Source organism: Miniopterus schreibersii, assembly GCF_964146895.1.
Source record: "Miniopterus schreibersii genome assembly, chromosome: X".
NCBI classification, from domain to species: Eukaryota; Metazoa; Chordata; class Mammalia; order Chiroptera; family Miniopteridae; genus Miniopterus; species Miniopterus schreibersii.
The window spans coordinates 95,484,682-95,498,570 of NC_138104.1; the positions used below are offsets into that span (position 1 = coordinate 95,484,682).

The window sequence follows — 13,889 nt, forward strand, 5'->3', positions numbered from 1 at the left end:
TTACTTGTCACCAAGTCTTCTTTATCTGCATAAATATCTCCAACGTTCTTCCATCCTCACTGCTACTTCTCTAATTAATTAAAACTATCAGTAAATAGCAGTAGAGAGGATCAACTCTGTAGTCAGATACCTGAACTGAATCCTGGCTCCAACACTTACTTGTCATTTGGTTTTGAACTTAACCTCTGTAAGTGCTAGTTTTCCTCTTTGTAAAATAAAGACAACCCTCCTATGGTTACTTTATTAAATGAGTGTATTAACATCAGAATCACCAACAGTAGCAGCAGCATGATTAGTTTCTAAAATAGCCTCTTAACTGGTTTCCCTTCTTCTATCCTTAATCTTTCCCAACACTGTTATGGCAGTGGGGGTCTTCAAAATTCACAGAGCTGAACACAACAATGACTCTAAATAGTCCCCCACTGCCTTCAGTATTAAGTTCAAATGCCTTAGCATGGCAAAGATATTTTTCCCTTCTTTGTCCTTCCTTTTAAAAACTTAAACTGTTAAAAAGCATCATCATTAGAGGCAAGTGAGTCAAAGTATAAACTTCAGTTTCCTTTTTTCAATTTACAAAAAAGTCTCAGTAGGAGATTTTAAAATTATCACAAGGTTGTCTTCCCCCAACCCCATAAGTATATATTTCATCTTTATGGTCAAAATGTTAAATGGTATTTTATTTAGTTGATCACCGTGGTATGATATAACACAGAATAAGCATTTTGAGAACCTTTGCAGCAATGGAAGCCGAATAAATGATTTAAATTATTTCCTTCAGGTTTTTGTCACATTTCTCCTTTCTATGAAATAAACATAAAACACCTCTGATTGACTTCATGTATTGCTATGTGTGTATTTGCAAGTGTCTCTACCTGTGCAATCCTTTCACAAGAAAACATGAAATAATGTTATATTCAAACTGGTGTTCAAGGAAAATTACTTATGAAACATTTGGAAGATTTTACCTGTCCAACCAGGCAAGCAGACTCTTGGCTGCTCCAATCAGATCCACAACTGAAGTCAGAAAGTCATTTGGCAATTTTCGGCTGGTTCTCCCATCGTAATGGCCACTCCTTCTCCTCCCTGTTATAAAATTCTGTAGATTTTTGGCAGATGCATTCAACTTGTGAGAAAGAGTTTTTAAATTTTCTGTTTCCAAGCCATAATTCTGAATTACAAAAGAGAGAGAATATTTTTAAGTCAATATTTTATTCATTCATTAAAATATTTACTGAGTACTTTATTGTGTACAGGCAATAGAACTAGTCTTAAAAGTTACAAATGAGTAAGATAGGATTTCTGATTTAGCAGAATCCACATTAGAAAAATAATAAATGATCCCCTCAAATAAACGTTAAGGAAAGATTTTGTAAGTTACAATTAAATTTTAAAACAGCTAATTGTGAGTTGTAAAACACTTCTAAGAAAGGCTGGTTAACTGGATCAAAGGATGACCGTGATCAAACTACTCAGCAATATATATATATTACTGTCTTGTGTAAAATTAAAAGTAGTATCACTTTATAGAAAATTATAAAACCCAAAGATTATTTGTTTGTTTATTTGCTTAAAGAGCTGAGCTGACAGTAGACAGTTTGTAATGGGACAAATCACCAGTCCACCTGGTGACAACACATAAAGCAAGATGGAAGATAAACTACTGAGGGGGTAAAAAAAGGGAATCAAATGGCACATGAACTTAGCTATATTACTAAGTCAACAACCACTGGGGGTACCTACTCTGAAATTTAGGTTTATTTTTTTCCATAGTAATTTCAGAAAAGAGAACTTAGAGGAGATAAAAGGAAGGACTAGAGAAGATTTGGATGCATAAACATTAAATACCCCACTATGTTAAGTATGTTAACACTAGCCCTAGTCAGTTTGGCTCAGCGGTTAGAGCATCAACTCTCGGTCTGAAGGGTCCCGGGTTCGATTCCAGCCAAGGGCACATATCTCGGTTGCAGGCTCGATCCCTGGCCCCAGTCAGGGCGCGTGGGGGAGGCAACCAATCTATCAGTGTCACTCTTACATCGATGTTTACCTCTCTCTCCCCCACTCTCTCTGAAAAAGCAATGGAAAAAATATCCTTCGGCGAGGATTTAAAAAAAAAAGTATGTTAAAACACTAAAGACTTAATAGTAATAAAAGTCTGATTGTTCTTTACTGAGAATTTACATTTTTATTAAAAGAACATTCTTTTTTGGAGCCATGGCTTTTTTTTTTTTTTTTTTTTAAATCATAGAATATTAAATTTTCACTGCTTAATTTAAATTGCAAGATTTTTCTTTCAAAATAAAAGGTCTGGCTTGCACAAATAAAACAATATTCTATTCAAAAATCTATTGCAGCTGAGCCTGGATCATCTGTGAAACCTTTGAAAACTTTCATGCAGTTTGGCACTATATTAAGAAGGAAATCCTTTTGTAAGTTTATAAAAGATACTGTCTAATGACTAGATAGAATAATTTGCAGTTATATCAACTAAATGTAAATATTTCTGAACTCCTTAAAAATATTTTCAGAACTTGTTTCCTGTGTTAAAGCATTTTTCTTCAAGTATAACAATGTCCACATTTTCCATTTTTGTGTACTAATGATTTCAATGAGGAAATGTTTATTTACAAACAAATTATAATAATTTCTTAGAGAAGCTCAAATTATAATAGGTTATTAGAGAGGAATCTAATCAGTCAACCTGGTCAAGGTTTAACTCAGTAGCCACTAGCCTCCACAAAAGATTAATTTAAATGATCTCTATCTATTTAAGCATCTCAAATATTTTATTAGAAAAGGTAAAAATAATTTTAAAATAATAATACAAATCTTATAAATAAAAATCTGAAGGCAAAGTAAAACACTGTGAAGCATCCTAAATTTAAGATAATATTAAAATTATTATAATTAATTGTTAATCCTCAAGGGAGGATATTTTTTCCACTGACTTTTTTGGAGCGAGTGGAAGGGGATGGGGGGGAGAGAGAGAGAGACAGAGGAAAGAAAAGAGAGAGAAGAGAGAGGAGAGAGAGGAGAGAGAGGAGAGAGAGGAGAGAGAGGAGAGAGGAGAGAGGAGAGAGGAGAGAGGAGAGGGAGAGGGAGAGGGAGAGGGAGAGGGAGAGGAGAGAAAAAAGAAAAAAAGGAAGGCAGGAAGGCAGGAAGGAAGACTTCTCATTTTGGAAAATCGAGGTGGCTATCTTCACTAGTGGCAAATTCCCACTAAACACTTAACTAAAAATATTCAATATTGGTACAACATATTTTACACTCTAAATGCTATTTTATTCACAGCTCTTCATTTGAATGTAGCATGTACAGGTGTTTAGGTTTTATAATACTTGGCTTAAAAATGAGTGACTCCAGACAACAAGATGGCGGCGCAGGGAACCGTGGTCCCCGCCGCCTCCCGCAACCGCATCAAAATTAAAACTAAAATACAGAACCACCATCGCTCAGAGCCTCCTGAGATCCGGCTGCACAGAAGCCCCGCAACCAGGGAGCTGAGGCAGCACCGAGACCGGGAGGAGGGGGAGACGCGGGCGGGGCGGGGCTGGATCCCGAAGACAGGCCGCGGGCCCACACCCGGTGCCGCGGGGAAACCAGGGAGGGAATCTCGGTGGTGGGGTTTCCCGGAGGAGTGAGGAGTCCCAGCCCCACAGCAGGCCCCAGCCCAGGGCTCCAGGGCCGGGAAGAGACGTCCCCACAGCTTCAGGCTGTGAAACCAGCAGGGACTGTCACTGAGGGTCTCGGAGGGTGCGGGAGCCCCAGCAGCTCCTCTAAAGGGCCGCGCGCGGACTCACTCGGACGCTCCCTCCGAGCCCAGCGCCGGGCAGCAGCCTGAAGGGACCTGGGAAGGAACTAACCTGCCTGAAATTGGGGTGAGAGGTGGAGGGCGGCTTCCTCCCAGGCAGAAGGGCTGGCGGAGGCCATGGCTCCTGTGGCGAGTCCTCCCCGCACAGCCCGCAGGCAGGCGCCATGTTTGAATCACCAGCGCCTGACTCACCTTTGGCCCCGCCCCGTGACTCCCGGAGGCCCCGCCCCTCCCCACCTGCAGCTCATCCAGGCCATTTCCAGGGGCTTTTCTGTGCAAGTGGCCTCTTGAGCCTCATGCTTAGGACTTTCCTAAAATCTCTCAAACAAGCAGCAGCTGCCCCATACGGCTTGATCAGCGGCCCCAGGCCTGGCACTAGCGGCAGCTGCATTGGCTCATAGCTTGGCTTCTCCTGGACACCTCCAAGCCCAGCACAAGGAGCAGCCAACTACGGTTTGCTGTGTAGCTCATGCTGGGTGGCCCTGGGCAAGGCACTGGCACAGGCTGACTTTGCATCTCCCAGGAGGCCCCAGAGACAGTGCACCTGGTGGTCAGACTCGACCACGCTGGATTACAACCTACCACATCCACGAGTGACACTCAAGGGGCCCACTTGGTGAACACCAAAGCCCCACTGAAGTAAATCCTGCTCCATAGGGGTGTCTCCAGCACAGCAGCTCTCTGGCTGTAGCAGCAGCTGGTCCTCACAGCCAACTGGCCTGGGGGTCAATTCCTCCCAGGGACGCCAACAGCAACCAAGGCTCGACTACAACAGGACAGTGCACACAGCCCACACAGGGGAGCACCTAGAAGGCCCAGCTCAGGTGACTGGGGAGGCTGATCTACTGGACCCTACAGGACACCTACTGCACAAAGACACTCTATCAATTCCAGAAGACACAGCAGCTCTACCTAATACATAGAAACAGACACCTGGAAGCAGCCAAAATGTGGAGGCAAAGAAACATGTCACAAAGGAAAGAACAGAAAAAATCTCCAGAAGAGGAACTAAATGAAAGAGAACCAAGCAAGCTTACAGAGTTCAGAATTATGGTTATAAGGATGCTCAAGGATCTTAGCAAGACTATTAAGGAAACTAGTGAGATCATCAATGACATAATAAAGTACCAATTTGAAATGAAGGCTACATGAACTAAAATGAAGAATAATTTACAGGGAATCAACAGTAGAGTAGAGGACGCTGAGAATCAAATCAGCAATTTGGAACATGAGGAAACAAAAAACACCCAACCAGAAGAGCAAAAAGAAAAATGAATCCAGAAATATGAAAATAGTGTAACGAATCTCTGGGACAACTTCTAACGGCCCAACATTAATATTATTGGGGTGCCAGGAGGTGAAGAAAGAAATCAAGAAACTGAAAACCTATTTGCAAAAATAATTACAGAAAACTTCCCCTACCTGGCGAAAGAAATAAATTTACAAACCCAGGAAGCACAGAGGGTCCCACACAAGAGGAACCCAAAGAGGCCCACAGCAAGACACAGCATCATTAAAATGCCAAAGGTTATAGACAAGAGAGAATCTTAAAAGCAGCAAGAGAAAAGCAGTTAGTTCCCTACAAGGGAGCCCCCATACGACTGTCAGCTGATTTCTCAACAGAAACCTTGAGGCCAGAAGGGAGGGGCAAGAAATATTCAAAGTGATGAAAAACATGGAACTACAACCAAGATTGCTCTACCCAGCACAGCTATCATTTAGAATTGAAGGTCAGATAAAGAGCTTCTCAGACAAGGAAAAGCTAAAGGAGTTCATCACCACCAGACCAGCACTACAGGAAATGTTGAAGGGTCTTCTTTAAGAAGCTAATAACAAAATCTGACAAACTAAATAGATCCAGAGACATTCACTCATGCAACAGATTGTCATACCTCAGAGGGAAGAGGGAAGGGGATAGAGAGTGGGAAGAGATTAATCAAAGAAGTTATATTCATATGTGCATAACCCATGGACACAGACAATAATGGGGTGAAGGCCTGGGGAGGGGGTGGGAGCGAGGTGGAAGGGGTCAATGGGGGGAAAAATGGGACACCTGCAATACTTTCAACAATAAAGATAAATTAAAAAACAAAACAAAAATGAGTGATTCCTAAAAGGATTGGTCAAATGTAGTTTTTTTAGAAATAAATTATTTTGAGATAAATGAACCAAGCAATTATACTGCAAAGATACAAATCTTAGCAATTTTTTCCTGCAAAATGCCTACCTATTATATGAAAAGTACATAAAGAATGAAATGAAAACTGTTTTTATCCTGTCATAAATGATTCACTATACTTCCCAATAAAAGGTGTATTGTTAGAACATAAATTAAGGGCGATACCTTAAACTATATATAGTTTATTTATGCTTTATTATTTCAGTTAATACACTGTGCTCTCTATTTAAGCATATTAAATGATAACATAACAGCTTGAAAGAGTTAATATACCTCCAAATCATGAACAGCTTAATTCTTTCTAGAATAACATGGTAGAAACAATAGAGTTGGTGCTTAATAAATATATATTGCATGAATAAATAAGTTACTAAACAGACCTTTGGTTTTCATTAGCTGCCATGCATTCATTCCCCATTAGGAATAACTTTAAGACAAGGCAGAAGAAAATATTCCAAAGCTTAAAAGAAACAAAAGGAATTTGGTAATTACTCTGTCTTCTTATACTAGAACAGAAACTTCAGTCAGAGGCTGTGTAAGCAAGAGAAAAAAATGGCTGTTCTATGGAGAAATGCAGAGAACTTCATTCAGTAGGATAACATTAATTTAATATACTCTATGTGCTAAGCACTAGACAGGAAGGACCAGAAAATCTAAGCAAAGAATTATAATGTGGTACAAAGCATAAGCTGCCTTTCTTCCCATTACTTCCCACTCTGCACCAGCCAAGTCAAAATTCTCATTTCTCCCTGAACACTCCAATACTCTTTCATAATTGCCGTTACATATGATATTTCTTCTGCCTAAATTTTCCCCAACTTTTTTGTCTGGTGAACATCTACGCATCCTGAAAGTCCCAACACGAAGCCCACTCACCCTTCCTGGATCCCTCAGTAGTGCTCATCATTTCCTTCTGCACTCCCCTGGGATTGTCTTTAAATCTATATTATCTTTCAACGACTTTTGTCTTATTTACTAGATTACATACATCTTAAAGGCCCAGACTATGCCTTTTTCACTTTTGTATTCCCTGTGGTAGCACTGATTGAACATGAATATATAAATGTTGAAAGAAGAAATAAATACAGTTGATGTAAAGAAAAAATACAAAGGCCAGTAGAGACATTACAGTTTCAAAGAGATAAGACATAGTTCCCCATTTCCAACAGCGGAATTTCCGGTCTAGTCACCTGAGCCTGCTGATGCGGGACCTCACCTCACAATTTTACAATGGCATGTAAAAGTAAAACAGAATTTATTGCTCACTGATTGGCTTTATAGTCACTGGAAAACATCTGTTGCACAAACTAGAAGATATTTGCAATTTTAACTTCCTGATGTATAACCGTTAGGAAGCAGTGAAAAGGAAAGTTTAATATTTGACCTCTCTGGGGAATGTGAGCAATTTATTGCTGGATAAACACAGAAGAATGAATTTAGTATTTTTTTTCGTGTTAACTTCCAGAACAGCTCAACCACATAATGAAGTTTTCCCAAGAAAATGATGTAATACTACGGTGCTTAAATCTACAACTGTAGAGGGATTAAAACTTAGAATATGAAGGGATTTACATAGCTCCATGGCTCAAACATCAAAATGGTCTACATATGTCTCTGATGTCATTCTTTTAAGTAAGTTTAGGGCAGCAGAGCTTGTTCATGGGCCAAGCTCCAAAGCCTACAGGTCTAGACTCCCTGTTGGTAACACTGCAATCATCAATCTTTCCTTCTTCGAACTGGCTGTGTAGGAGCCTAACACTCAAGTGGTTCATCTATGCGGAGCTCTGCTTATAGAACATACACCCTGGACTTTGAGCTCTGATATACCCAACTATTGCTGTTAGAGAAGACGTGGCAAATAGGGGCCTGCTAGACCAGATGCTCATTTCTAAGACACTGTATTGCACCTTCATAGCCACTCTGACTCAGCTTTGGAGACCGGTATGCAAAAACACTGTGGACACTTACCTTACCCCAAATACTCGTTATTTCATACATGATTTCTTTGATCTGATCCATATAAGGGATAGAGTGTACATGTGTGTTCTGGCCTCAATTGATTTCTCTTATCTCAGGAATAGGGAGATGAGAAGATCCCCAAACTATCATGTGAAAAATGTGTCAAGTCTCTTTCATCACCACTTTCAAAAAATATTTATTCAGCATCCACTGTTGCCTAGCATTTGTGATACATGCTAGATGTTCAATAAGCATAGTCACTTTTCCCATATAGCTTATAGACCAGTGAAAGAAATAGACATTAAAATGATAAACACATGCCCTGCCGGGCGTGGCTCAGCGGTTGAGCATCAACCTAGGATCCAGGAGATCGCTGTTCGATTCCCGGTCAGGGCACAGGCCCGGGTTGCGGGCTCGATCGCCAGTGGGGGACGTGCAGGAGGCAGTCGATCAATGACTCTCTCATCATTAATGTTTCTTCTCTCTCTCCCTTTCCCTCTCCCTTCCTCTTTCAAAAAAAGAAAGAAAAAAAGATAAACACATATAAATATATAATTACAAGATGACATGAGGGTTAAGAAAGAGAATAATATTGGGGGGTTAATTTTAGACCAGACAAGGGTGGAGGAGTGATCAGGAAAAGTCTCTTTGAGATGACAATTAAGGTAAGACTGAAATATATAAGTGGTTTCAGATTCTACTCTTCTTTAGAAACTTTCAGTCAGGTCTTTCTTTTTTCTTGCTTATCTATTAGCTTTCTGTGAAATTCGATGACATTATTGGTATCCTTTAATGGAAATAATGCTCCCTATTGCCTTTGAGACCACTCTTTGGCAGTTGTTTTCATGCTTCTCTGACCATTCCATAAGCCTCCTGTGCAACCTCATCTTCTTCCCACTCAGCCCAAGTGTCGAGGGTCGAGCTGTGTCCTTTGTTCTCTGTATTCGGGAGGCCCTCCTTGGATGATCTCCTCTCTCTCTATGGATTCAATCCCTAGATCCTTGAGACTCCAAAAATCTACATCTTCAGCCACTTCTCAACTCTAAATTCATATGTTCAACTCTCTGATGAGTATCTCTTTCTGGATAACCCAGAGAGATGCCTCAAATTCAAGAAAATCAAAATGTGATTTATATTCCCAACTAAAACTATTCTCGCTGCCATCGCCTACGTCCATTATTACAAAATCATCGACTCTATCTCTGCAGCTAGAAAAGATGGAATCTTTCTCAGCTCCTTCCTTTACCTTACCCCTCATAGTCACCAGATCTCTATTCCTGTTGCACATCCCTGGTTCAAGCCCTACTCGTAGCCTTAGTAGATTATTTTAAACACTTCCTAATTATTCTCCCCATCTTCAGTTTGTGCACACTCCATTCCATCATCTTCATTACCATCAGTTACCTTTTAAATACAATTATTTTATTAGTCTTGCATCGTTCTCCAATTCTCTTATCATGATGTTAAGGTTTACTGGCTGGTTCTATCTTTTAATGCCTAATTTTCCACTATTGTTTCCCACTTTTTTTTTTGTCATCTTAAATAACTTACCATTTTTCAAACACACCAGATATGCTCTTTATTGTGTGCATGTGTAGGTGTTATTTTATCTACCTGAAATACCATTCCCTCTGTTCCTCCATCTACCAAACACATGCTCATTCAGTCTCTATGAGGCTTCTTAAATATTACTTCTTTCATAATATAAACCCATCTATCTTAGTCAAAGCTAGTTATTTTCTCTTCTGTGCCCCCATAATATTTAACTCATACTTTATTTTAGTAAGTATACTATAGTATTGTGATTGATTATTTGTATGTGACTCTCTCCCTAGGCTTTTCAAGAGGGCAGAAACTAGACCTTACATCTGACATATACACTGCTGAGTGCATTAATTGATTCTTGAATTGTGTTTAATTATCTACTTATTCCTTGTTAAACATCATCTTAATAATAGTTACTATTTATTGAATGCTTACTGTATGTCAGGTGCTGAATTAGGCACTATACAAACACTATCTCATTTGCTTTTTACAATGACATCAAAAGGTAACTGTTACTGTCTCTGTTTTAAATAAAAGAACTAAGGCTATGGTGAAATTATTTACTCACAAGTGTCAGTAATTTACTAAGCCAAATTTCAACCCCAGATTATTATAAGACTTATGTTCTTTCTCATTGTAGTTCTACGCGCCTCACAAATATGTGGAAGAATTTAAAACCAATCAGATTATTGTCATCTTATCTAAGATGGAAAAAAATCTATGTTCCTCTCAGAATACCTAATGTACTAACAGAATCTTCCAGGATTATTTTGACATTGATTTCTCTTGTTTAATTAGGCATTGCTCTTTTAATACACAAAAGTAACCATACAAGGTATAATAATCCATTTTCATTGGACGTATTTAAAAAGAACATGTAAATAATTTGATTTAAAGAAAAATTTTTCTAAAATAGGATTAATTAATATTTGTGATCCTAAATCAAAGCTTTTAGAAGGAAATGGATTTTATAATTGATTATATACAATTGGATATCCTAAATGCTGCTATGAAAACTCCTTTGGTGAGCTTTAACTTAATTTTTTCAAATAGCTAAATGTATGTCATCAGCTGAGTTATAACCCTCCTTTTTGTTAATTGTGGGGTTTTAAAAATTTATTATTGATTTTAGAGAGAGAGCAAGAAGGAGAGGGAGGAGAGAGAGAGGGAGGAAGAGAGAGAGGAAGGAAGAGAGAGAGGTATCCATTTGTTGTTTTACTTATTTATACATTCACTGGTAGATTTTTGTATATGTTCTGACTGGGGATCAAACCTGCAACCTTGGCATATTGGGAAGCACTCTAACCAACTGAGCTACCCAACTAGTGCTAAACCTCTTTAATTTGCAATTTGCATTATATAATATACCAAATTTAATGAAGAAGCAAAATAGCACACCTAGTTGTTTGAGAATTAGGGGGGGCTTTTTCTACTTGCATTTAAATTAGTTAAAAAAAAAAAGGAAAGAAGGAAGGAAACAAAAAAGAAAAGTTCGAAAGGAAAGAAAATAAGACAAAAAGCAGTTTCCTTTCCAGCCAGTTCTATGTCCTTACCAGTGCACACAGAAGGTCAACTGCTTCCAAGATCAGTTCCTGATGGCCAATGCGGCTGACCCCCAGATCTTCTAGCTCCTGATGTGTAATGCGCAGCAGCTGGTCCCCGCTGATCTTCTCCCTCTCGAAGTTCTTAATATACTGCTGCAAACAGTCATCAAGACCTGCAAAAGAAAAATATGAAAGACCAAACTAAAGAGCTGAGCCAAACAAACAGGAAAAATAAAACAAGCATTAAGTCCTACCAAGCCTGTTTCAACTCTGGACTAGTTCAATCACTACCTTCTCTCAATCTATATATGCACTGCAGTGGGGAAAAAAAAATCACTTCATCATATTCCTAATTGTTAAATTCCTATTTGGATTTTCCTCGGCAATTACCAGAAATCTTTACCTCTCTTCTCAGCAGTTCTCTTTGTTGCCTATTTCATACAGTGTGCTAACAGGCAGGTTCCCCCACTTCCAGACTCATCTGCATCCCACTCCTCCCCCTTCTTTAGCCCCATCGCAAAGGAGAGGTATCTTTCTTCCTATGCGAGGCTAATCCATCTCCCTGTGCTCTGCAGTTCCATCTGCTGCCACCTTAACACTACTTCAAGAGTTAAAAAAAATAAAATGCTCTCTTTATTTCAACCCTTTCCTATTCATTGATTCTTTCTTTGTTCAAACCGCTGGCATCCCCCAAAACAAAGTAAAACAAGAACAACAGCTTTCCTTGACTTTCCTGATCTTGTGTTCCCCACTTGTCTGCTATTCCCTTTGGAATTAAGCCCCTTGCCTTCATTTCCTCCACTGCAATGCACTCCTTAATTCACTGGCATTTGGATTTTACACAAATCCAAGAGTGGAAATCCACACTGGGTACATTTTTCAAGATTATTCAGGGCACTTCATAAGTGACTGGCTAGGGTATAGAATGGGTTAGCTTCAATAACCTAAAAATGTCCTCATATAGCCCGGCTGGTCTGGTTCAGCGGCTGAGCATCGACCTACGATCCAGGAGACCGCGATTCGATTCCCGGTCAGGGCACATGCCTGGGTTTCGGGCTCGATCCCCAGCAGGGGGTGTGCAGGAGGCAGCCGATCAATGACTCTAATCATTGATGTTTCTCTCTTTCTCCCTCTCCCTTCCTCTCTCTGAAATCAATAAAGATATTGGGGAAAAAAGTCCTCATATAAATGATGGACTAGCCAAAGAAGATTACTTCTCTCCAGATTTTATTTTTTTAATTTTTAAATTTTATTTTTGTCTCCAGATTCTAAAATAAGGAACACCAAGAAAATGAGGCAATTCACAAAAACTAAAGGGCCTTGACTATATCGAGTGAGGAGATGAGAGGCCAGAATGGGCGAGGATGGCCCAGCTAGAATTAGAGCAAAGCAGAGATTATACCCCAGTAGAGAAAGCAGAGGTGAGGTCAGAGCAAATGTGCCAAGGGAAGTCAAGCCCCATGGCATTATGTAGCCACTGAGACAGGAAAAATGTTGGTCCTAAAAGCACCTGGTTCTGACAGGGTCTAGCGCCAAGGCCACACACGCAGCTACTATGTTCCCAAGCTTTTTAAATGTAACTAGAGTTACCCTGTAGTCTGTCTCTACTATCTTCTTTCTTTCGTTTTCCAATAGTGTGTGTACACTGCTCTCTCCAAGTTCTCTTGCGTCTTTGTCCAACCCTTCTCAGTCCTCTCCCAGGACACTTTCTCCAACTGTCCTAAAATCCTACTGCCCTCCATTCCAGGGGCCCCCTCTGGCCTCCTTACCCCCCACTCTTTACGTCCTACCTGAACAATCTCCTCCCTGACTGTCTTCAGCTACCATCTAACGGCCCGGGCTTCCATTTCATTCCATTCCACGGCTGCATTTGCTGTCTCAACGAACGGCACCACCATCCATCCCAGTACAAACCCCAAATATATTGGAGCCGTCTAAGATTTATCCTTATAGCCCTGCATCCAACCAATCTCCATGTCCTAAATTCTTCTGAAATATCTTTTACATATATACTTTCCTCTCTTTCTGTCCTGCCATCTTCCTAAGTCAAGATATGCATTTCTCTCATCTGGACTAAAGCAGTTTTATAGTTTTACTGCTGCTAGTCATGATCCCCTCCAATTCCTCTTTCACAACATAAAAATTCTGATGTCATTCTCTATCTCAAAATTTTTCGGCGTTTCCTCATATTTATCATAGAATAAAATCTCAACTCCTTTACACGCTGTTCATAGCTCTTCCTGACCTAGACGTTACCTTCTTGTACAGACTCATTCCAGAACCCTCCACACTTCCCAATCTCCAGCTCCACAGAATTCCATTACAACTATGCCCACATTATGTTATAATTCCTTGTCCCCATGTCTGTGTGCCCAATAAATAGCCTGGAGATTCCTTGAAGTTGGGCACCGTGCCTTCTGAATTTGGAGAATCCAGGGCTTATAACTGGCTGACACAGAGTGGTGCTCAATAAGTGTAAACTGAACACATTAGACATTTATTTTTATGCTACATAACCTGGTCAAAGCCAAAAAGGAATATTTTACATAAAAGCTAAATCTAAAAATAGTGTGGGGGAAAATGTTTGGTACATGGCATTTTGAGACATTCATGTCCTGATTCATTACAGAATAGTATGACTGAATGTTATTATTTTCAGCTGTTTTTTCTTATGATCCCTCTATGAAAAGGAATGATAAAGGATGTCCTAGAGCACCAACACTAGCATCATTATTACAGTTACCAAACAAGTCACTTACGAAGTGACAGGGTAGAAATAAGGAAGAGAGGCTTATGCTAGATCTCACTAACTGGTACCTAATTTAGCTGTTGATTACTCCATAATAAAGGGAGT

At 39.8% G+C, this 13,889-nt stretch overlaps 1 protein-coding gene across 8 annotated transcripts in view; it reads right to left on the minus strand.

The window, feature by feature from the left end:
* Positions 1-13,889, minus strand: part of CNKSR2 (connector enhancer of kinase suppressor of Ras 2) — a 237,005-nt gene that overhangs the window by 179,822 nt on the left and 43,294 nt on the right. For all 8 annotated transcript variants that reach the window (XM_081126804.1, XM_081126807.1, XM_081126806.1 and 5 more), the window contains exons 2-3: positions 11,045-11,208; positions 966-1,168 (exon numbers count right to left, since the gene is read on the minus strand). In XM_081126804.1, the coding sequence (XP_080982930.1) occupies positions 966-1,168; positions 11,045-11,208 (367 nt within the window). The remainder of the gene's footprint in view (positions 1-965; positions 1,169-11,044; positions 11,209-13,889) is intronic.